We start from the raw sequence: 23386 nt of genomic DNA on the forward strand, positions 1-23386 counted from the left end.
CACGTAGCAGATATATAATAAACGTTAGACTCTAACAAAAAGATCAGTGCTGGTAATATTTTGATTCTACGTACCTACCATTTCCCCCCCGATATAAAAGTGATCCCCAATTAATTATATAATATGCACACTTTAAACTAGATGAAACTGTTTTAACTCTCAGCTTCAATATGGAAACATGCATGATCTGTTTTCTCCTCTATCTAGAATTATTTTAGGCACTGCTTTAAGGCCAACAAATTTCATTACTCTTGTCCAACAAGACCAATACAACAAATGGCAAAACTTTCTCTTACCAAGTTCTAATGACAAGCATTGTGTGCCTTCCTCTTCCCCTCTCAGTTTTAAAGTATACAAAAGGTATTAAAGAAAGGATTCTACAGTGACTAGTTGATGATCAGATAACACCATCGTCATACTAAATTTAATACTTACATTTGTTTAACTTGACGAGAAATCTATATATTTTATTATAATACCTAGGACTCTGTCTGCCCCCTCCAGGCAACACTACACACACAAAAAAAATTCACAACCTGAATTTAATCTAGTTTTCATGGTTTACTGCAAAGGGGACTAAATCCAAATGTTTCGTGACTAGAAGTTTTCATGAGGAAGGCAAAAAGTTATTTTAATTCTGCGTTGTCAGGCATCTCCAATGACCTTTGATATTTAGGTGACAATTTGTGGGCAAAGTCACTGAAGTTTTTAAATATCATTAGACGAGTCACTAGAGAAAAAAGGAAGCTAAAAACCCAAACTGAATCAGACCACAGTAACTTCATCTAAACAAATTCAACCTGCCTGAAAACAGCACAAAAAGCATTAAGTACTTCAACTTACACTGCTGTATGAAAAACCTTTCCTGAAGATTTAGAAATCGCTTCAACACAAGCGTGTTACTTCCCTATGAACTTGGAGTATTGTGGAATTATTTTAGAAATTTAAGACACATGAACTTTGAGAAGTCTAGTAGTATGGAACCAAAATGCAGTTATCAGGCTAGATTGAAGGTTTTACGATAACCAATAGCTTCAAATACATACTTCAGGAAGTTGTTTTTTATTTCTTCTTCTTCTTCTTCAATATCTTAAACAGCTGTGTGAATGTGGATGCATCTTTAAAATGCCCAGCATGAAAAATTACAGTACACAGCTAGTTAAGTAGATTTTACATGTATTCTGCATAAAATTAAACTCTCCTTCTTCCAGATTTGCTTAACTATACTTGTATTTTCAATAATGCAAAGAGTGACCCTGCAAATTAATCCTCAAGGCAAGGCAAAAGAAGAGCAAAAAAAACTCAACCATTTCATCTTTTGACGTGTTTTATTTATCAAGACAACAGCTAACACAGAGTTAACAATGCTGAACACACTGTTCATCATGCAAGAAGTATATGTAATTTTAATTCTTTTCTAACTACTGCTACTGAGAGATGGTATGGGATTTTTGTATTTGCAGGGCAGAGCATTTATTAACTCAAGCTTGTCTCAAGTGTGGCACAATCAGAATGTTCTGAACAGCTGGTTAGGAAGATAGCCAAGATGTAAGAAAGACGTCTGAGCCTCCTTTTCAAGGGCAGCCAACTCTTGTACCGTAGGTGCCAGAATATCCACATGGCCTTTATACAGTCCACCTGCCAAAACAGACCCAATCTAAATAATGTGTTCAAGGCCATTTTTCAGCAGAACTGACAATGCTCAGTGACAGTCATTCAGAAAGTTAAAGCAACTTTGTTAACTTGTTAAAAAAAAACCACCAACAACAAAACAGAAACACAGGCATACACACACTTCGGCGACTTGCAACCCATAGGCTGCATGTAACAAATGCAGAGCATTGCACAGCAAAGTAATTCAAGAGTAGTTTGTTACTTACCACCCAGAGCTCTTTTCTGCCCATATGTAACTTTACCATCAAAATCATCTACCGGTACTTTTATATCTGGTTCAACTTGGGAAATAGTGCAGTTTAAGTGTTCTTCAATCTCCCCCAGCAACTAAAAAAAGAAAAAAAAAAAGCCTTTAGGTACTATTGTAAACTAAGACTTCTGAACAGTCACATTCAAGTAGTTTCAACAGGAACTATACACAGAAAACAATTTCACCACAGACACCAAAGACTAACACATTTTTGCTCAAATGGACTACACAAGTTTATTTCCAACAATGTTTTTACATTACCTAGAAACATTTTACATACTACCCTAATTATGTGAGTGTATTTTATATTAAGAGCTCACAGTGCATGCTTATTTTACCACAGATATTTCATTTACCCTTCTTTAATGTAGAAAGAAGGGAAGCACTGTGAGTTTAACAAGTATTCATAGTTGGTACACAAATGCCAATGGAAATGTACTTAAGCAACACACTATTTCCGAGTTAGAGGAACAAACATTTTATGTTACTTAAGAGTTTTGTAAGAAACCATTTAAACAAAAACACATAAACTAATATCTTGTAACTCTTAACAGCATTTCATTAGGATAACTTTAAAGAAGCTGAAAATAAGACTCCAATAGAATTGGCTAAGAATATTAAAATAAGCTTTTATAATTAAAGAAATAACTTATTTTTTACATAACTTGCAAAGTTTGATTCCATTTGAAGAAGAAATGAGAAAAGGTTATAAACACACCAAAATTAGCTTTGTGCTTCAGCAACACAGCTAAAACAAGAACTATATCCCACAAAGTTAGAACATTCTGGTTAAGCAAAACATTTACCTGCATCTCATTGTACCATATGGTACAACCTCCTTCTTCCTTCAGTCTAGTATTATAACACCCTTTTCCACGACTACTGCACACATGATACCAAACCTAGAAATAAAGGAAAACAACTTCTAAACTTTGTGATATGGTTTGGTACCTTCATTTTGATTAATTATAGCATGAAAAAGAATTCAGATATTTATTTAAATTCCCTTTCAATTAAGCAAGAACGAACGAGCAGTTTTCCAATGCAGGATATTAGAGTCAGACATCAGCTGCAGACAGAACCTCAGTAAATAACGTCTGTTCAATTTTTCTTTGCAGTCTAATTACCTTTTCCTTCTCTTTTGCCACAAGAGAGATTGCCAAACCCATCCTGAAAAATCAGGGGAGAAGAGAGAGAGAAAAATGTGCTTCAATAACTGTTGCCAACTTATGAAACAACAACAATGAAATATCAAGAAAACATGGTGACTACTTTGAATATGCACATACCTCTCAGCTCTGCCTACTCTCCCAATTCGATGAACATAGTTCTGTTTTTCATCAGGGAGTGTGACATTGATAACTGTATAAAATACAATCCACAGAGAATACAAGATTTTTTTTTAAATATACGAGCTAAGGTCACAGATCAGACACCTAAAATAAATATTATTTTGATTGGTGCAATACTTCTCCTTAGCCCTTTATGTTCTACTACAGCAGTAACAGGTGTTATTAGCCACAATATCTACACTTGAGGCTTTCACTATAAAACTGCTTCCTCCATGATTATATTTTGACAACAGCAGAAAAACAAATGAAGAATCCCCAGCAATGTAAAACACCATGTATTTCAGAAGGTATGGTGAACAATCAAATTAAAGTTGCCCAGTTCAAGCCTTTAACATCTACGACTTTTTAAAATGAAGCTCTAAGTCATATACCTGTTTTAAATAGTTGACAGGACTGCAAATGCAGTGAAACTGTATGCAATTCAATAGCTTAGTTTAAAAATTAAGTCTTACCATATGGAACACCATGAATATCAATTCCTCTAGCAGCAACATCTGTGCAGATCAAGAAACGGACATCGCCCCTCTACAAAAACAAAGTTGTAAACAAGTGTTGTGCTAAATAAACCAAACAAAATCCCAGGCAACAAGACAGTAGTCTTTTGCATTTACTTCATCTGGAAGTGCCTCTGTACATTTAGGAACACTTCAAATAAAGCCCTTCCACAGTGGAATTGTGCTTTTTGAGCATGAACTGCTCGGTCAATTTACATCCCTGTTTCTTTCCTCAACAGCATAAAGCAAATATAAATTGATGAATAGCTTAATCAAAAGCAAACTGTGTAATATCTACATAACTTTTTTTTAATATTCAGGAACCAAAGACTTTAAAATACAATGTAATCTGTTACCAAGCTTAAATTTAAGTTATAAGTAAGCCCATCTATCCTCTCAATGAAAACTCAAAGGTCATATTGACAGTATAGATTTCCACCTACAGAAATGGTGCCTCACAGAATTTTAGGAAGTGAGTCATAGAGCACACAAACGCAATTTCACTTAAACAAAGAACTAGCAACACAAATTAAGATGATTTCAGATATCGGGAAGTGAGGGAAAAGCCTTCAAGAATGTGCTGCATCACCTTAAATCTTTCCAGGTTTTGCTTTCTTTCTTGAGGTTTTCTGTCACCATGGAGACAGACACATGAGAACTGATGTCCCTTCCTGTCAGGGCCTGAAAGAGTTGCTATGCATTAATAACATCATATATAATTTATGACACAACACCACACGGAACCGGAAAAAAGTACATTTTACAGACAAAAAGTAATCTCAGGGGAATTTCACTTAATTTATTACCAATTAACATAAACTTGTTAGCGATAGAGGCATTGGGGGAAAACAAGACAAAATTAAACAAACACCTTTCCTCCCTCCTCCCCAGAGGTGTGTGCAGGCACGTCTCCTCACTCCTTCCTAAACTTCTCTGGTTTTTCTACACGTGTGTCTTCACCTTTCTCTTCACACATCCCCTTTTAGTGTCCTCCTGTGTTCTCTCTCACATTTCTCCTTCCACGTCTCCTTATGTGTGCACCTTTGTACACGTTTCTTCCTGTGTCTCCTGTCCCCAGCAACTATCACTTTTTCTTATACACATTTCAGCAGAGACACCACAGGCTCCCTCTCATTGGTTTAAGTTTTGGTGCACAATGGGTTATTTCCAGCCATTTCAGAGCTGTCTGGAACATGTACAGGGCAGTTCACTGCCCGCTCCCACAAAGGGCACCCCTTCCTACCATAACCCTGACTTTTATGCCTAGTCAGTGTGTCAAAAGACTTAAGCACAATTTTATTTGTGTGGTGTCGTAACATCAGTGACCTGTATCATACAATTTTGGCTTTGAAATAAACAGAAAAGTGAGCAGAATAAGGTTTTTGAGAAAAATATTACCTCCACCCTGTTGGATGAAGTACTGCTCCATATTATCACAATCTATTTTAGTCCTGCAGAAAATAATGGCTTGGTCCATCTTGTGTTCCTTGATTGCCCGAACGGTGTATTCTCCTTTTAGAATTTTAATAGCTTCAGACCACATTTCTAAGTAAAAGTAAAGACGTTATTTCACTCAAATTGTTTAACAATATGAAGAGACTTGGAGCGGCATACATTCCAAGTTTTCCTCTAGCCTTTTAGTAGACAGTTAAACTTTCATTTGCAGAGCAAGTGAGCTCCACCTTCGGTTTGCTTTTCTCCTCACCATGCGCCCCTGCTCCAAGGTAATATAATACAGAAAGAACAAAACTACTCAAGAGTTTCAGTTACTTATGCACACCAAACACATTGTTTATATACCTGCAAAATACATATTCAAGTCTTTTTCTCTCTCCCATAATTACAGAAACACATTCCTCTTCACAACTACAAAAACGCAGAAAGAAAATTTTGGAGGAACATGACTCAAGGCCCATATCTACTATAATTTAGCTCTACTTCAAAGCATTTACAGGATTATTTCACATGCTATTACTTAACTAGTGTTGCCAATTACCTGGAGTGTTAGCACCAGGTCGTGTATTGTCTTTTGCATGTACTTCATCAGTCTAGAAAAAACGAACAAACAAACAAATCCCCCAAGTCAATTCACAAAGGAAATACTTAACTCTATTAACTTACAATTAGCAAGAAATTGAAAGTTTAAAAGTAATCTTAGCATTCTGTTCTCCCATCACACTAGCTAATCTACCTTTAGTTAAAGTCTTGAGTATAAGCACAAAACTTGTTCATAAGACAATAAAATAATTTATGTAGACACTGGATAGAAATCAACTGTAAACAAAGTGATGAATAAAAAAGCCAACCAACCAAAAAGACCTAAACAAACACCAAACTGAAAACAATGTACTATAAACACAGCTAAATCATATAAACAACAGTTGTTCCTTATCTTTTTCCCTATGCTAGGCTGAATCAGATATAAACCTAAAACCCAAGAGAAATAAATTAATGCTAAGGCTTAATGAAGAGGCTTCAACAGACCAAACAAAAGGATGTTCCAGAGATAACAAGGGGTTAAAAAAAAAAACTTATTGATTGCAACTGTGTAAGAGGTGCTGAGAATTAGTTACAGTCCCAGATAATTCAGAACTTGAAAATTAACAACTTCAACAACAAACACCACCATCTCACATGAATAGGCGGCAAGTTAATGTAGAATTTAAACTTGGGTCTCAAATGTAGTTTAAGTTTTAATTGCTCATCTCACACGGGTTAGAGACAAAACTACTTTAGAGAATGATGTATGTTGGAAGGTTTACATCTTCCCAATCAATCAGAAAAGACAGGTACTAACTACGGTTAGGCCACAGACCATTAGCTGTGAAAAACCAGCGCAGCGCCACTGTTCTCTAGTACAAATCAGACCGTTACTCTATCAAGATCTTCCTCAATAATGTTTGTAAGACTGAGCTGTTCAGAAGCAGTGTTATGCCATCACCAATATCATGATGCTGACTATTGTGGGGAAAAAAAATAAAATTCAGATAGACTAAGCTGTTTCAATAGTTAACAAAGATCTTACAACATTAGAACCCAATTCTGAAGGTTAAAGAAGTAAAAGTGGGCAAATAATCTTAATTTTCACCTACAGACCACTTACTCTGATATGATTCTTGCCAAGTCTTTCCCAGAGTTTGTCAGTTTTTGGATTTACAAGCACAACTACATGGTGTACAGTTTCAGGGACAGAATCTTCTCCTTTCAAATCAACCCAGGTGGGAAAATGCATGATCTTTTCAGACAGTTTTTTCACATCAAAAGAATGTAGTGTTGCAGAACACACAATCACCTGAGAAGAAAAAAGCCATATGGATGCCACTGAAGATCAGATTCTCCCACCAAAAACCATCAGCACAGAACTAGAAGAATGTTATGTAGTTTAACAGCATAATGTAGTACAATGGAAGGACACTCCAACTGGCTTTCCTCATCACAGGAATCACCCAGATGACAAGAGTCAAAATACAAAATAAATAACTATTCTCTTACAAAAAACCAACCATTTAAGAGGAAGAAAGCAGAATTACTGACAGCTGATGAATCAAGAGTATTAGAGCATGAGAAATTATAACATATGTAGTCACTTATTTTTCAGATATGTTTATCTCTAAATAACTCAAATACTGCCAAATACTGGGGTTCAGGATCTAGGATCCTATAAAATACATACTCACAGGCAATCACTGAATGCAATGAAGGTGTTAGTTTTGGACTAGAGGTATAACAAACTCTACTTCAAACAAGCATGCTCCACACCGTGTAATAGTCAACAACTGAAAGCAGTGCACACTACACACACACACAAATCTCAAACCCAAAACCACAAACAAATTTTATACCTGAAGCCTTTTTCCATCTGAAGTTATCTGAGGAATTTGACTGTGGATCCTGTTTATGAAATCTGAATAACCTTGGAGGAGAAGGCCATCCTACATGGGAATAAAAGAGATAAAGCTGCAATTCTTGTTTCTCATTTCTCAGTCTATACACTTGAGTTAAATAAGCAATACATTTGTAATCTCAGAAGTTCTCTTTTTTAATTAGCTGGACAGATCAATGCCTGGCTGGGATATTATTACTAAGGAGTAAAAAAAAAAAAAAAAAAAAAAAAAAAAAAAAAAGTAAAAATTTGGAGTATTTACAAGTAGAGCTGCTGTGTTTCACAAGAAATTGAACATCTGTCTCAGCAGCTTCTCCTAAATAATACCCCAAGGCATTTCGTCTTTGTGAATATTCAGTTGTACTATAACAGATCAGAGAGATGGGCACTCATTTCACAGCATATTGACTACAACATTCATTGGCTTCAAGACCTGCTGGGAAATAAAAAATTCTTCTCTTGCCTTTGGCCTTTCAAGCTTCCTGTACAGTGACAGGGAGAGACTTCACTACCTTGTGAATACAGCCTGAAATAGATTTCTCTATCAGAAAAAATTCAAACAGCTTTACCAGAGCAGCTAAGAGGGGGAAAAAAAAAATACATAGGTTACTATGGTTACAAACAACAAGAAAATCTGGAATAGCCTATAGGTAGCTAATTGTTCCACTGAAGTACCAAATGCTGTAGAACAATGATGCTTCACTGACTCGTTTAGGAAATGTCATATTGCATTTAAGAAGAAAACTTAAATATCACTTAGTTCTTTACATACAGCTTCATCCAGAACCAGGAATCTAACTTGAGATAAATTAAGCTTTCCTGTTGAGATCAGGTCATCCAGTCTTCCAGGAGTTCCAACAACAATATCCACCTATGAAATACGTAAGAGTATGAATTGGTCCCATAACTAACTAGAGGCATCACCAGCTTTATCTAAATTTAAGAATGAGACAATTATCAGTATGATGCCCTATTTCCTATTAATTATAACTTCATAGAAACCCAGAGTCATTTGCATTAGAGGGTTCTCCTGAGGTGATCTGGTCTCCACTCCCACCATCATATGCAAATCAAGTACAATTTCCAAGTTGCTTTAGGCAGCTGCCCAATAAAATTTTCAGTATCTTCAAAGACAGAGATCCCACAACCTCCCTGGACAACCTGCATTTCAGTTCTATGACCAGTTCAATTCATTAGCAGAATCTGCTTTAGGTAGGAAGCCTTCCCTTATTTTGGGAAGTGTTGTGACGCTATTCCCTTCTCCCCTCCCCTGCCCTCCAGCCTGTGAAACTTTGTTATCTGAAGCCAAACAAACAGATCCATTTTTAAATGGGGATAAAATGGGCTAAAAATTACACCTTCATTTTAAAATTTTCAGAAGTACTCAGGCTTCAACAGAATTTGACTAAGCACTATAAGCTTAGTCAATTGACAGTTGTCATGGATGTAAAGCAACAGATGCTAGACCAGGGCAAGATGAGCTTGCTATCAACTGCATAATTTCTTTTTATCAGGTTTACAGGAGTTACAAGAAGCACTGTTACTATCCTCTAGCAACAGCAGGTGTTATTCAGAACCCAAATCATATGATCAAAAATACAACTTACTCCTTGTTCCAGTACAGAGAGCTGATCTCTTGCAGCAACCCCACCAATAATCAACAGTTCCCTAAAATTACATCAACATATTTTCACTTCTGCTAGTTTATTACATTCAGAAGATACATTGAACATCTGGCTGAAGATTGATTATTTTATTAGTAGTTGATGCTCTGAACAGTAACTTTCAGAATAAAAGAATAGGAAAAAAATTATTTTAAAATTAATCCCCTTCATATGTAGTATACCATACATTATTCGAGAAGTGAAAGTTTTGTTACCAAATTGTATTTGAATTTGATTACTTTATTGCTATTGTACTAAACACATTAACACCTTAACCAATTTCATCTACAAAAGAATCTGTTCCTTAAAAAAAAATCTCAAACATAAGTTAGTTTAATCAGCTGCTTGTGTTCTTGAAAGCTAAAAATGCAAACAACAGTAAACTAAGTGAATGTTACATCATAGCTTGTCTCTCCCCACTGGTACTCCCCTGCAATTCCAGTAAAAGCACTCTTGTAAATTGATTGCGGTTTAGAATATGGAGACGTTTAAGATTCGTAAGCACAGTCAAAAGCGAAAAATCTTTACAGCAAAGCAGCTTGTAGACAATTCATTTTTCAGAATTGCACCCCCATGCTAATCACTGTAACATTTGTCCTGTGAGCACACTAATGTAAACAGAGCAGACCTTGCATGTAACTATTTGTTGGAGATGAAAAACAAACAAAATTAGGGTAGGGGGAGAAGGTGGGACAGGAAGATGGTCAGAAAAGAAAGGCAGTAAGCAGATGTGCATTTCTTGATTAAAAACATTAAGTATCATACACCTTTGATAATCTGCAGGAAAAAAAAATATATTTGTCATATCAGAGAGATATAGTCCATAAATAAAACACATCAAAAAACCCCTGACTGGTCTAACTGTAGCTGAAAAGTCAGAAGGTCAGTTGGTAGCAGATATTACTGAGGCTATTATCAGCAGCACTGCAGATTAAGGTCCACTTAGCTATGAAGAGGAACATCGCCCATCCCTTGCAAAATTATGTCCATGGACAATACCACAAATACACTTATAACAGATGCACTGTTACCTTAATTTGGGATTATCGACATATTTTTTGAACTGCTTCACATTGTTCAAAGTTTGTTCTGCCAGTTCTCTTGATGGTTCTACAATCAATGCTTTTGGAGCATTTGGAAGGTTTTGTGTTTGAACCACTTGGGCACTTCCTAAATTGAAAAAAAAAAAAAAAAAAAAAGTGCCATTAAGGCAAACTACATTCCTATCCTGGAATTTTTAACTAGAAACAAACTTGGACTGTTTACTAATGATCTAAAGCCTCATGATTCTAAATGCTCCGTTAAAGGGCAATATTATCACTCATTCAACTATGAATACCTTCATCTTAATATTCAGAGATTACAAGTGAATCTTTGTATACTGGCCATGCAGTATAATTAATTTCAGTGCAGATCTTAAACACACACACACTTATTTTTAAGATGATATTGTTGAGTAACTTAGCTGAACTTCTCTTTTTATCATCTGATGCATTTCTAATTTCAAAATATTAGACTATTTCCGGTTTAAGATGAAGAAAATTTGGAATACTTTAAAAAAGCACTAATGTTGCTACCAGTAAAATCATTGTATGACTTTGAGTACAGCAGGAATTAAGCAGTTAAAGTATCAAAAAATGCTCTGTAACACAATCCAAATATAGAACTGAGAGAAGTTTAAAAATCTAACCTACCTGAGTGTTGTGATTTTACAACATTACCATCAGGAGCCTTGCAAAGACCCATGTAGCCATCTTTTGGTGGAAACTTGAAATCTTCTTCACCAAAATTGAATTTCAATTCAGCATTCTAGATTTCAACAAAGTTGTGTCATACAGATTCAAGAGACCCCATAAAATGAGAAACAATTCCATAATTTATTTCCCTATGAGAAGCCAGCTAAACAATGAGAAGGTGCTGTTTTCTCCCATCTTACACACTCTTCTTCCCCAAGTCATTTAAAACCTGCCAGATATTTTGTACATGATTCCAGCTCTTAAAACTCTTCTACATCAAAACATTCCCACATTTACAGAAACATGGAAACCTTTTGGACTGGTACATTTCTCTGACCACCAAAATGTTTTGCTAAAACCTTCAGTCAGTAAGAGATCTTCCTAGAGAGACTAACTCCAGAAAGACACAAACTACTACACTACTGTAACACTGAGAATAAACAAAACAGGAATTTTGGCACTTTCAAGTTACTTGTTTATATCCCTTGAATCACAGTGTATCTAAGTTCAAGACAAGCAAGATAGTACTGGTATTAGGAATTACTTATCTATGCTATTCTACCCTTATATTCAAGTTTAAGTATTTAAATTTGAACTGAAATATTCGATATTTAACTTGAACAGTACTAGTCAAAGCTAACAGAGTGCGGTTACCACTCCAGTAGTGAAATACTGGGAGACCAAAGGAAACAGAGAGTGCACAAGCACAACCACAGTAACTGTGGGTCACTATGCAAGTTTTATACTTAAGTATTAGTTACCAAAACTAGAACAATTTTCATGATCTTACACATCTGTGATACTCCTAAGTTACCTTCAGTACACAAGCTGCAAAAAGTGCCTGGTTCCTTATGTGTGGTGGGATTTCAAATGCAAGGCCAAGGTCCTTCCCTGAAAGCAGCATTAGTTCAGTGAGACTCTGCATGTGTGTGCATCCTTCTCCCTGCCTCTCCCCCAATACAAGCATCCCAATAAAATTCCAAAGAAAAAAGTGAATAAAACTTACCATTTTTGGAAAATTTTATTTGTCCTTTATCTATGTCTAGATAACACCCAATTGTATCATGCATAGTGAATTCCTGTAACAAAAAGAAATTTGTGAGGCTGAGAGATTTAAGTGTTCAGTGAACTGAGAAAACTTACATTCTGTCAACTTTTACAGTTTTACCACTTCTCCCTGCTAAATGCTATTTTTTGAGAGAAGCAAGTTCAATTTATTCCAATAATACTGCTGTAAATATCATGCATATTTTTATTTGATTAGAAATCTTCAGTGAACTGCCCAATTTATCTTTGATATTTAAACATTTACTGCTGTTTTAAATTTACTTTAAAGCCAAACACTTTGACAATGATAAATTTAAGTAATTTACGTGGAAGTACTCTGTATTATGGAAAAGTGCATTAATCATGCATTTATTAGCCAACGTAATCTAAGCTTAGAGCACCAAACATGGTAACAGAAACCTACATTTTGGCTATACCAAAAGACCAACCATATGCATGTTATGCATACTTAAGTACTTCATTCAAATATGTTGAAATCGGTTGATTGTAAAGGTATATAATATACAGATTTTATTGCAAAGTGCATCTAATTCAACAGCTCAGAAGTCACTACTATAAAAAAAAATATACAATAGTCATAAAAGTTGTTGAGTTTTGTGGCATTGAGAGTTCATTAATACCACAAACACATTTGAGTTTCTGCTGTATTATTCATATTTATACAAATTCTGCTTAAACATCTGAACTCTCGACTGGCACACTACACAAAAACCACCAGAGGTATTCCTAGTAGATGTTTTCAGAAGCGTACGTTAAAGTAACAGTTCTAATGGCAAACGCAACTCAACAGCCAGAAGAAGTTTCTTCTCAAATTTAAGCGGAACCTCCTGTGTTCCAGTTTGTACCCATTGCCCCTTGTCCTACCATTGGTTGTCACCAAAAAGAGCCTGGCTCCATCCTCATGACACCCACCCTTTATATATTTACAAGCATTAATGAGGTCACCCCTTAGTCTCCTCTTCTCCAAGCTAAAGAGACCCAGCTCCCTCAGCCTTTCCTCGTAAGGGAGATGCTCCACTCCCTTCATCATCTTCGTTGCCCTGTGCTGGACTCTCTCCAGCAGTTCCCTATCCTTCTTGAACTGAGGGGCCCAGAACTGGACACAATATTCCAGATGAGGTCTCGCCAGGGCAGAGTAGAGGGGAAGGAGAACCTCTCTCGACCTACTAACCACCCCCCTTCTAATACACCCCAGGATGCCACTGGCCTTCTTGACCACAAGGGCACAGTGCTGGCTCATGGCCATCCTGCTGTCCACCAGGACCCCCACATCCCTTTCCTCTACACTGCTATCTAATAGGTCGTTCCCCAACTTATACTGGAACCTGGGGTTGTTCCTACCCAGATGTAAGACTCTACTCTTGACCTGGTTATATTTCATTAAATTTTTCCCCGCCCAACTCTCCAGCCTGTCCAGGTCTCGCTGGATGGCAGCACAGCCTTCTGGCGTGTCAGCCACTTGTCCAAGCTTGGTGTCATCAGCAAACTTGCTGACAGTGCACTCCAGTCCCTCATCCAAGTTGCTGATGAATATATTGAATAGTTATGGTCTAGTACTCCACTAGATACAGGCCTCCAACTAGACTCTGCCCCATTGACCACGACTCTCTGGCTTCTTTCCGTCAGCCAGTTCACAGCCCACCTCACTACCCAATCATTCAGTCCACACTTCCTCAATTTAGCAGCAAGGATGCTGTGGGAAACTGTGTCAAATGCTTTACTGAAATCAAGATAGACCACATCCACTGCTTTGCCATCATCTAGCCACCTGGTTATGTCCTCATAAAAGGCTATGAGGTTGGTCAAGCATGACTTCCCCTTGGTGAACCCATGCTGACTGCCCCTAATGACCCTCTTATCCTTCATGTGCCTTGAGATGGCACCAAGGATAAGTTGTTCCATCACCTTTCCAGGGATGGAGGTGAGGCTGACCGGTCTATAGTTACCCAGGTCCTCCTTCTTGCCCTTTTTGAAGACTGGAGTGACATTTGCTTTCCTCCAGTCCTCAGGCACCTCTCCTGTTTCCCAAGACTTAGCAAAGATGATGGAGAGCGGTCCAGCAATGACTTCAGCCAGCTCCCTCAGCACCCGTGGGTGCATTCCATCTGGACCCATCTGGGATTTATGGATGTCCAGATTGCTTAATTGCTCCCTAACCCAGTCCTCATCAACTAAGGCAAACTCCTCCATTGTTCTGACTTCCTCTGGGGCCTCAGGGATACAGGGCTCCTCAGGACAGCCTTCGGCAGAGTAGACAGAGACAAAGGAGGCATTCAGTAACTCTGCCTTCTCTGTATCTTCTGTCACCTGAGCACCCAGCCCATTCATCAGTGGGCCTACATTGCCTCTGGTGCTAGTTTTATCTGCCATGTATTTGAAGAAGCTCTTCCTGTTGTCCTTGACCCCTCTCGCCAGGTTTACTTCTAAGGAGGCCTTAGCTTTCCTAGTTGCCTCCCTACATCCTCTGACAACAGCCTTATATTCTTCCCAAGTGGCCAGCCCCTCCTTCCATGATCTGTAAACTCTCCTCTTCCACTTGAGCTTGCACAGCAGTTCCCTGTTTAACCAAGCAGGTCTCCTGGCTCCCTTCCTTGACTTCCGACATGTCGGGATGCTCTGATCTTGAGCTTGGTAGAAGCAGTCCCTGAATGCTAACCAACTATCTTGGGCCCCTTTGCCTTCAAGCGGCCTTGTCCATGGGATTTCCTCCAGCAATTGTTTGAAACGGCCAAAGTTCACCCTGCTGAAGTCCAGGGTTGCAATTCTGCTTGGTATTCTGTTCCCGCCACACGAGATCCTGAACTCCACCATCTCTTGGTCGCTGCAGCCAAGGCAGCCCTCAACCTTTACTGCTTCAACCAGACCCTCCTTGTTAGTAAGGATGAGATCCAGCTGTGCACCTCTCCTAGTCGGCTCTTCCACCATTTGCATCAGAAAGTTGTCATCAATGCACTGGAGGAACCTCCTGGACTGTGGCTGGCTGGCTGAGTAGTCCTTCCAGCAAACATCAGGGAAGTTAAAATCCCCATAACAACCAGAGCCTGTGACTGTGAGGCTGCTCTCAGCTGCCCGTAGAAGGCCTCATCAACTTCCTCACCCTGATCTGGTGGCCTGTAACAACAGTATCACCCCTGCCAGCCTGCGCCTTAATTCTTACCCACGGACTCTCAATTCGCTCCTCATCTGCCCCTGGACAGTACTCAATACACTGTAGTTGCTCTCTCACGTAAAGAGAAACTCCACCACCTCGCCTTGCAGCCCAGAACACTGGAACAGGCTGCCCAGGGAGGTTGTGGAGTCTCCTTCTCCGGAGACATTCAAAACCTGCCTGGACGCCTTCCTGTGTAACCTCATCTGGGTGTTCCTGCTCTGGCAGGGGGATTGGACTAGATGATCTTTCGAGGTTCCTTCCAATCCCTAACATTCTGTGATTTTGTGAAACAGAGCATTACTAATTACATCTTATTAACATTTGTGTTTTGATGTACTGGAGAGTTGTGTGTTTACTTCTACTTTAACTACCAGTAAACAGGATACAATGCACTCACTTAGACAATCACCAAGGTATACAAGGCTGCCTGGCATTGTTTGAGCTAACGCTGAAATTAAGTCAAGAAATAAATCTAAGAGATTAGTTAACCTCCAAGCTGTAACACACAGCAAAGGTTTATCTTTTAAACAAGTGTCAATATATTTGCGGTCTAGCCACAATCACATGCCTCAAGCTGACAATAGCTTTTGTTAAACCTGTTAATGTGCTCTAATCCAAAAATCCTTCAATATTTCACGGTAATTTTGTCCAGTGACTTCCCCTTAAAAATTAGCACTATTACAAGACGATTGTTACAGCACAGAACCAACACGCAAAACTTTTCATAAGATTTCTACCAATAAGCAATTGAACCTTACCTCACCATAGCTGTCAAATTGCTTGTTGTGAGATTTCTTACCAGTGCCACCAAAGCCAAAGCCAAACTTATCAGTGCCTAAAGACAAGACAAAGCACAGCTTTTTGTCTTTTGGATGACAAGTTACGTTTCTTCCTCATTGTATCAGCAACTGAAACCTCTAATGGTACCACATAAAAAAATAATATACAGTGCTAACTAAAGACTTCTAGCTTTGATATACCCTAAACTAGTATTTTTGTACCAGTACATTTATTGCTTTTACTCGTCTCCAGTCATCTTAATTAAAAATTCGAAATAAAAGGGAGAAAGTCCCAAGAGACAAGAAACTTTGCCACCACCTAAGCAGATTTCCTATTAGAGGAAGAGCAACACTTGTACAAGTTTTAAACTCCCTGATATTGCTATCCTTCCCAAGGGGCCCATTCTCTGCAAGACTACAACAGGACTCCAGCCATTCCATGCAAATACAAAACTGTCTATGGGATTCTTCTTTTGAAGGAAACTCACCCAAATCCAGTGAAGCCTGCATAGTCGACCAACCAACTCTGCACAAGCCTTGGTCATGACAGGAAACTTCATAGTAGTATTTCCCTTTAAAAGACAAAGAAAGGATCTAAATCAACACCTAAATTTCAGTTTCATCAAGGTGATTCAGTTTGGTTACTTCCATGACCATGCAAATCTAACCTCCACCCCAACTGAAGAGTGTCACAAAATCCCCCCTTGCATTAGTGTGAAAAGGTTGTGTAAGTACCTATATAAGTAATGAAGAAACCAATTATCAGAGAACAGCAGGCAAAAGAGAGAAAAAGTACACGCTCAGAGGTCATGTGTGAGAGGCTCCAAATGAGTGATAAGCTAGAGAGATCAGTGGTTCTATTGAATCCACAAGAACTGATAAGCTCTGCCAAATCAGTACACGACCACCAGCACGCACTAGTGCCAACAACTGCCTGTGTAACTTGAACCACATCCAACTGGCTGCTGTGTACAGACAGATTAGGGGATTATCTGCACATCTGATGAAATTAGACCATTTGAGGGTCTTTCTGAACACCCATCTAGAACCACTGGGGTATCAGTGTGACTCTGCTTTCGAGTAAGCAGCTATGGCTGGCCTCTCAATTCTTGCTTCAACCACGTAACCATGAAAATTGTGCATGTGTCTGTGTGAAGTGTGTAAGGAAACAACTGGAAGTACCGTGTGAGTAGCTATTTCCTCTTACTAACACCTTAATAAAATGTGTTCTAATTAATACTAGCTATGATTCTGTCTCCTCTGACTCGATCCCCTATAAGGGAAAAGGTAATTTACAACCCAAGGACAGTAAAACAGAGGTATTTGTCATTCCAGTCTTCAGCTAGCAATAAATTGAGTAATGACACACCTGCCCAGATGGTTAATAAGCTTTAAATGCAACCATCTATATTAACAATGGGTGAGAAGCGGGCATTTCACTTGAAACTTCTAGAAATCTCTAAAATGCATAATTTTGTAATTACCTTTAGTCACGCCTCTAGTTGCTCTGCATCCATGCCATTCTTTTACCTCTCTACTTTGACAACACAAACCATCTGATCCAATTGCTGAAAATTACAAGACAATTTTAGTTAAAGTCCCTCTTTAACTGCTTTTAAAAGAAATTTTCATGCATACTTTCTTCTAGTTAATTATTTTTTTTCATCAAACAAACATTTTAAGTGCCATCAGGACTACTCACCAAAAGCTGATCCTCTATCATACGGGTTCATTTGCCATTTATTGAGAACTAGGTTTGGAAGAAAGCAACAAAAAAAGCATTAAACCAACATGATAAGCCTGGAAAACTCACATCAGAAATTCATATTGGCTCTATAGCGTTTGGCTTAATTTTCTGGGGAACCAGCTTTGTTCCAAAGCAATACATACATGGTCAAAATGAAGGCCTACAACTTGAAGGAGAGGTACAGATGCATTAGCAAAGGTATTCTATGAAAGTTTGGATTATTCCATTAAGGAGAGCACAGATTAAGTTACTTAAAAATACAACTGAATCAATGAAGACATTTATAAAATAAGCCAAAGTTCCACATAATCACAATCAAATTCGGCTAGAAAATATCCAAAGCTACAATAAGAGCAATAAATTTGAAATGTATTTCCTATTTCTGTTCCAAGTTTAGATTAAGGAATTTTTCAGGGTATCAGTTAAAATGTCATTACTGAAGAGGTAAGATACATGCATGTATAGCATGTAAAATTTTACTTCATTTTTCATATGCCAAATAACATGTTGCAGTAAAAACCAGAAGTTCCGCAACATGAGGATTTTTTTATAAAATTATATGCCATTTCAGTTAGGATTACTGACTGTATTTACATGACACTATTTCAAGGAGATTTTTTTTTTTTTACTGTACTGTCACCACTTTATCAGTAGTTATAATGAAGCTGAAAGAGAAGAACTTCTGTAACATCTTCAAAGTGGTGTTTGGGCAGCTACAGTCACTTACCTAAACCTCAACCTATAAATACCATAGACTGGACCTGGTTACCAGCTTTCAAGTTGGAAGCTTATTCCAATGGATGTATAATAGACCCTCAAAAACGGTGACGATAGTATCATGGTTACAATCCATTTTATATCAGTGGATTCTGGCCCTGTGCATTTCTTGCTCAGTTCAATGTTTACTAGTTCAAATCTGCAGCAACTCAAGATGTTGTTATTCAGCTTCCAAACCTAGCTAGGCGCCAAAAGGAATGTAACAGCTTTATTCAGCACAGCAGGATTGAAAGACACACTCCAGTGCTACCCCAGCCACACAAAAATAAGTTTGAGCCTAGAAGAGCTTTCTGCTCAAGCTCCTCTAAGAGGCCCAAACCAACTGTGTGGAGTCACTGCTGATGTCTCATCTATCCCTGCAACTGAAAGACTTTTTAAAACTTTTTTTTAAGATGGACACTACTACCTCTCCACATCTTGCAATGCACTAAACCAGTATGGCTTTCAGAAGAACGCTGAAGAGTATGGTGTAGATCAGCCAGCCTTGAGCATTACAAAGAGACTGAGTTCAAATGCATCCCAGTTCTTTCCATGACTACACCAGTAAATTTATATTCAGTGTTTTATAAAATCTGGGGTGATGATATTTCATTTACACTATCCCAAAATAAGGAAAAAATACCTATCTAATAGCAAGTTAAGTTAACTTTACTTCGGGAGGTGATGGAACTGACATGAATTAACAGTGTTCCAAGCTTGAGAAGTGTGACACATGAAAACTTACCTGCCCCACCAGTTTTAATCGTTGCTTTCCCTTTCTTGCCTTCCATCTGGTCCTTCAGCGTTTCATAAACAATCTGGATAACTGGAATGCTAAAAGCCTAAAATGGAAAGTTATTTTCATTCCACAATTTATACAGATATTTCCAGATACACAGCCTAGTTTTCAGTTGCAATACTCAGCAGAGACACTTTAAAACATGACTACACACATTTATAAAGACTATTAATAGTACTGCTTAAATATATATATATAGAACATATACATGTATATACATGTACACACAAGCACACGCACACCCTCTCACCACTTAAAAACATTTACTTTCTGCTAATATAAGTTGGATTACTTACACCGGTTTTTCCACTCCCTGTTTCAGCAGCCTGTAGGAAGAAAAAATTAAGAGTTTAATCAGGGTTGCAACTTACACTGTAAGGACTGTTCTACAGTTCTTATTTAATCACTATAAACTAAGTTTGCTTTTACTTCTGCATAATACAGAAAATCTTAGAGAGTAATGCAATTGCTTCACACAAATTAGATGCGAATACAAACACAGAAAACTTTGACAGTACTTAAAAAAAAAAACAACAAAAAAAAAGCTCCCAGAGTCCCCCAGAAAAACTATCTGTATTTCTGGAGGCACTACAGAAGATTACAGGAAGCATTACTTTGGTTACAGAATCAAAAACACTGAGATCTACAAAAGATGTGATGAACAAGGCATACTATCTAGTATCTTCAAGGTTACTGACACTGAAGCATTTGTTTAGGCAGTATCAGTCATGTACCACGTCAGGTGCTTATAACAAAAAGGAGAGTAGCCTAGAAAGAATGAATCCCATCTGCAAGAACAGGTGGAAACACACCAGGTAATCAAAGAGGTTTTTAGCTGAAAAATATACTTTCCTATCGAAGAAAGACAAGAGACCTAGTCTAACTATGGGCCCTTCTGGAAAGAGGGAACTGACACACAAACAAGAATTAAGACACAAGCTTTCTAGGAATAGGGCTATCCTGCACACATACCATAAGTACATCACCACCTCCCAGGATCAGCGGGATAGATTCCGATTGGATATCCGTAGGCAGACTACAGGAAAGAACACATTAACACAAATTGATGATACCAGTAAAAGAAAGGATTTTTGTTTATATAGCAACCCACAAAAACCGCCGTCATCTGCAAGATGGGAAATAACAGGTAAATGTTATTCTTCCTGGCTTGCAGCTAAGGCAGTGAAAAGGATTCCATATGTAAAGAGAATGTGGACCAAGAGCTGTATCTTGACAGGAAGTGACTAGTGGATTCAGCTGCACCCTGACAAGAGGGTTACATCTCATATCGCTACGTTAAACTATAAAAGAAACAGATCAGTTATCTATTTCGTGTCCTACTTTCTTCAAATGAGTTCCATTTTTAAAGCCACTTGCACAGTGGCTATTTAAAACTGGAAAAGAAAGTCAAGATAGCTAAAAGTAACCACCATTTTCAGACAGCCACAGCTAAATAATACCATGCATATGAGAAAAGAACTACATAAACTAAGATTGTCCATACTGATAACATTCGGAATGACAATTCAAAACAAGCTCTGAAGTCAAATATTTTAGCCAAACAAGTAACTAAAACCAGGAAGAATAACTTTTGTAGAAGACTAACACACAAGTATCAACTTTGAAGAACACAAATTCAGACCACAGTCTGGAAAACATTTACTAAACTAGCAGCAATCATGTGACAGTATTTCATCCAATAATCCCACAACAACAAAAAAAACCCAAACAGAAGCACAGAGGCTTTTATGAAATAAATGACACTGAAGTATAAGTGGTCATGCTTTGCTTGTCCAAGTTTACCATTGTAGTCACAGTTTGTGTTCTTTGGTCATTCACACTAAAAAGAAGTGCATGAGATGCAACGACAGTCAAAGGAAAACACACATCTGCTTTTTTTAATGTGACGGCAGAGGTATTTTAAGAAGCATGTCATATATCGCTGAAAGGCAAATTAGTTTTTGCCGGGTCCAAATGCATTCCTACTTACAGCCAGTCCATCTCCTCCACTGCTTGAGCTATCTCAGGCATAACACCCATCTCTGCAACACAAGAAAAAAGGAACAAGCAGTGTTATTTACCTCAACATAGCGCAAAAGATTTTCACGTATCAACACTTCTAACTACAGATAAAAATAAAAAAGCATTGTTTTTGGCAACAGCACACGCAGCCTTCTCCATAGAACTCAAGTGATAAATAAGAAACGTTCTCCCTTCCCCACATAGAGTTTTGACAGCTGTCTCCACTTATAGTGGAGTAAGTCAAGCATATACTAGGCACAGGAGCAGGTGTTGATACAGCAGCAAATCAAACATACTGGGAACTGAGTACCATTTCAAGGGCAAGGCACTTATCTTTGCACATTGAAGGAAACTGCCTCCACAAACAACAGGGAAGACTTTGTTAATCATAAATATCCTGACTCTCTCTACAGCTAAGAGTTTTCAAATAACAGAAAAAACCCTGCATCATATAAGGATTCAAATTTGAGAAAGCCAAGTTTCTTTTCACCCAATCTTGCCTTACACACTTACAGCGGATATATTAACTAGACAATGCTTTGATTTCCATACAGTGACTAATCACATCCATCTCTGAAAGGTTTTTTCCTTAGATGCCCCTTCTGGCAAATACACACCAAGGTCTGATAGTTGTTCCGCAGACACAAGTTAAATATGAAGCCACATAATAATGTTTGTACATTGATAAACAAATTCTACTTAAAAAAAATGAGAAACCTGCAGCTATTCAATATGGCAAGAGGAAAGCAAGTCTTAACCAACTCCAACAATGGTATTATACCATCAAAACAACAATTTAGCTGCTGTTGGTATTTTCAGGTGCATAGGGTTAGTCTAATAAATCAATTTCTTTAGATATGAATATACACCTTTCTAAAGGGAACTTTTACGTGCTAGCCTTTACACTGTCACATGCTGGGTTTCACATATCCCATACACATGTACGGACAGAGGGCTAGGCTGACATTATTGACTTATGCAGCCAAAAAATATTCTTCCGTTTGCTGTAACACAAATGCTAAAAGAAACACTTTTATTTCCAACATGACTGCAGAAAGCTTTAATATTTCCAGGCTTTAGCCTGTACTCCTAGAAAATCAGACAATCTACATAAGCAAAAAACCTTTTCTTCATAGCATTAAAAATAGCTATTGATTCCAAATTATACGTAAATTCCTACATTTTTCCCTTTTTTAATATACTTGAATTTCAAACAGATTAAGTCAACAGAAAGTACAAGGGTTTAATCAAACAACAGCACTATGACATTTTCCTCAACTACAACCAAATTAATTCCACTGTCTAGCATCTAAACTGCAGCTCAATGGAAGAAGCTTTAGCATTTTCCCTCGTGATTAGATGTTAAAAAGAATCAGTTAAAATAAGCAAATTAAAAACTTCTATACATTAAAACTTTACCCTAATGTTGACTGATTGTCATGTGTGCACAGGGGTGCATGGGGGGACGGTCAAACGGTGATGTTTCCTCCTCAGAATCCTTCGGCAGTGAACTTTTAGATTACGGTTAAGACTTGCATTTCAAGCCATATCACAGAACGCAGCCGCTCCTACAAAATCCCTTTGCTACCCACTGCAACACACAGCACAAAGCGGTTGGCCTGAGGAACCATCCTGACTCCCAAGCAGCCCCGTTTGCCGGATGCCAGCACACCACATATTCGCTAAAACCTGCAAATCCATTTCGATAACCACTGCCGAAGGCCTGCAAAAGCCCGAGGCGCCAGCAAGAGCAACGACAGCCCCACAGGCCTCTCGACCGTAATCCTGCTACGTGGTAAATCACGGAACCGGGGCCCGTCCGCCGCGGGGACACCGGGAGCCGCCACCCCCACGCGGCGCCGCCGGGCCTGCATGCGGGAGGCGACGCCGGTGCTTTGCTATCGGCGGCACAGCCGACACCCCCCAGCTGCCCCGCCACCACGTACCCGAAAACGCCGCCATCTTCGCACCACGAACGCCGCCAACCACCGCCCGCAGGGCGCAAGCGCCG

General features: G+C 38.4%; 1 protein-coding gene across 1 annotated transcript; it reads right to left on the bottom strand.

Moving 5' to 3' along the window:
* Positions 1 to 1309: 1309 nt before the first annotated feature.
* Positions 1310 to 23386, bottom strand: DDX1 (DEAD-box helicase 1). Its single transcript, XM_065632442.1, has 26 exons — positions 23322 to 23386; positions 21344 to 21395; positions 20326 to 20389; positions 19650 to 19679; positions 19300 to 19396; positions 17754 to 17801; positions 17536 to 17619; positions 16540 to 16623; positions 16031 to 16107; positions 12060 to 12132; positions 11868 to 11944; positions 11012 to 11126; positions 10349 to 10487; positions 9261 to 9321; positions 8426 to 8524; positions 7613 to 7702; positions 6874 to 7062; positions 5767 to 5818; positions 5169 to 5315; positions 4360 to 4451; positions 3729 to 3801; positions 3214 to 3286; positions 3052 to 3094; positions 2731 to 2826; positions 1881 to 2001; positions 1310 to 1638 (listed from the first exon to the last, which is right to left on the bottom strand). The coding sequence occupies exons 1-26, from the start codon at positions 23335 to 23337 to the stop codon at positions 1508 to 1510; spliced, it is 2223 nt and encodes a 740-aa protein (XP_065488514.1). The 5' UTR covers positions 23338 to 23386; the 3' UTR covers positions 1310 to 1507.

Source organism: Caloenas nicobarica, chromosome 3, assembly GCF_036013445.1.
Source record: "Caloenas nicobarica isolate bCalNic1 chromosome 3, bCalNic1.hap1, whole genome shotgun sequence".
Lineage (NCBI taxonomy): Eukaryota > Metazoa > Chordata > Aves > Columbiformes > Columbidae > Caloenas > Caloenas nicobarica.

Bases quoted from the DNA above. Each gene is read 5' to 3' on its own strand.
- DDX1 (XM_065632442.1), bottom strand. The intron at 12,133-16,030 runs GTAAGGTTCAAT...TTTTTGTTACAG, and splicing joins AATTTGACAGCTATGGTGAG to GAATTCACTATGCATGATAC. The intron at 2,002-2,730 runs GTAAATGTTTTG...TTCTTTTTTTAG, and splicing joins TATGGTACAATGAGATGCAG to TTGCTGGGGGAGATTGAAGA.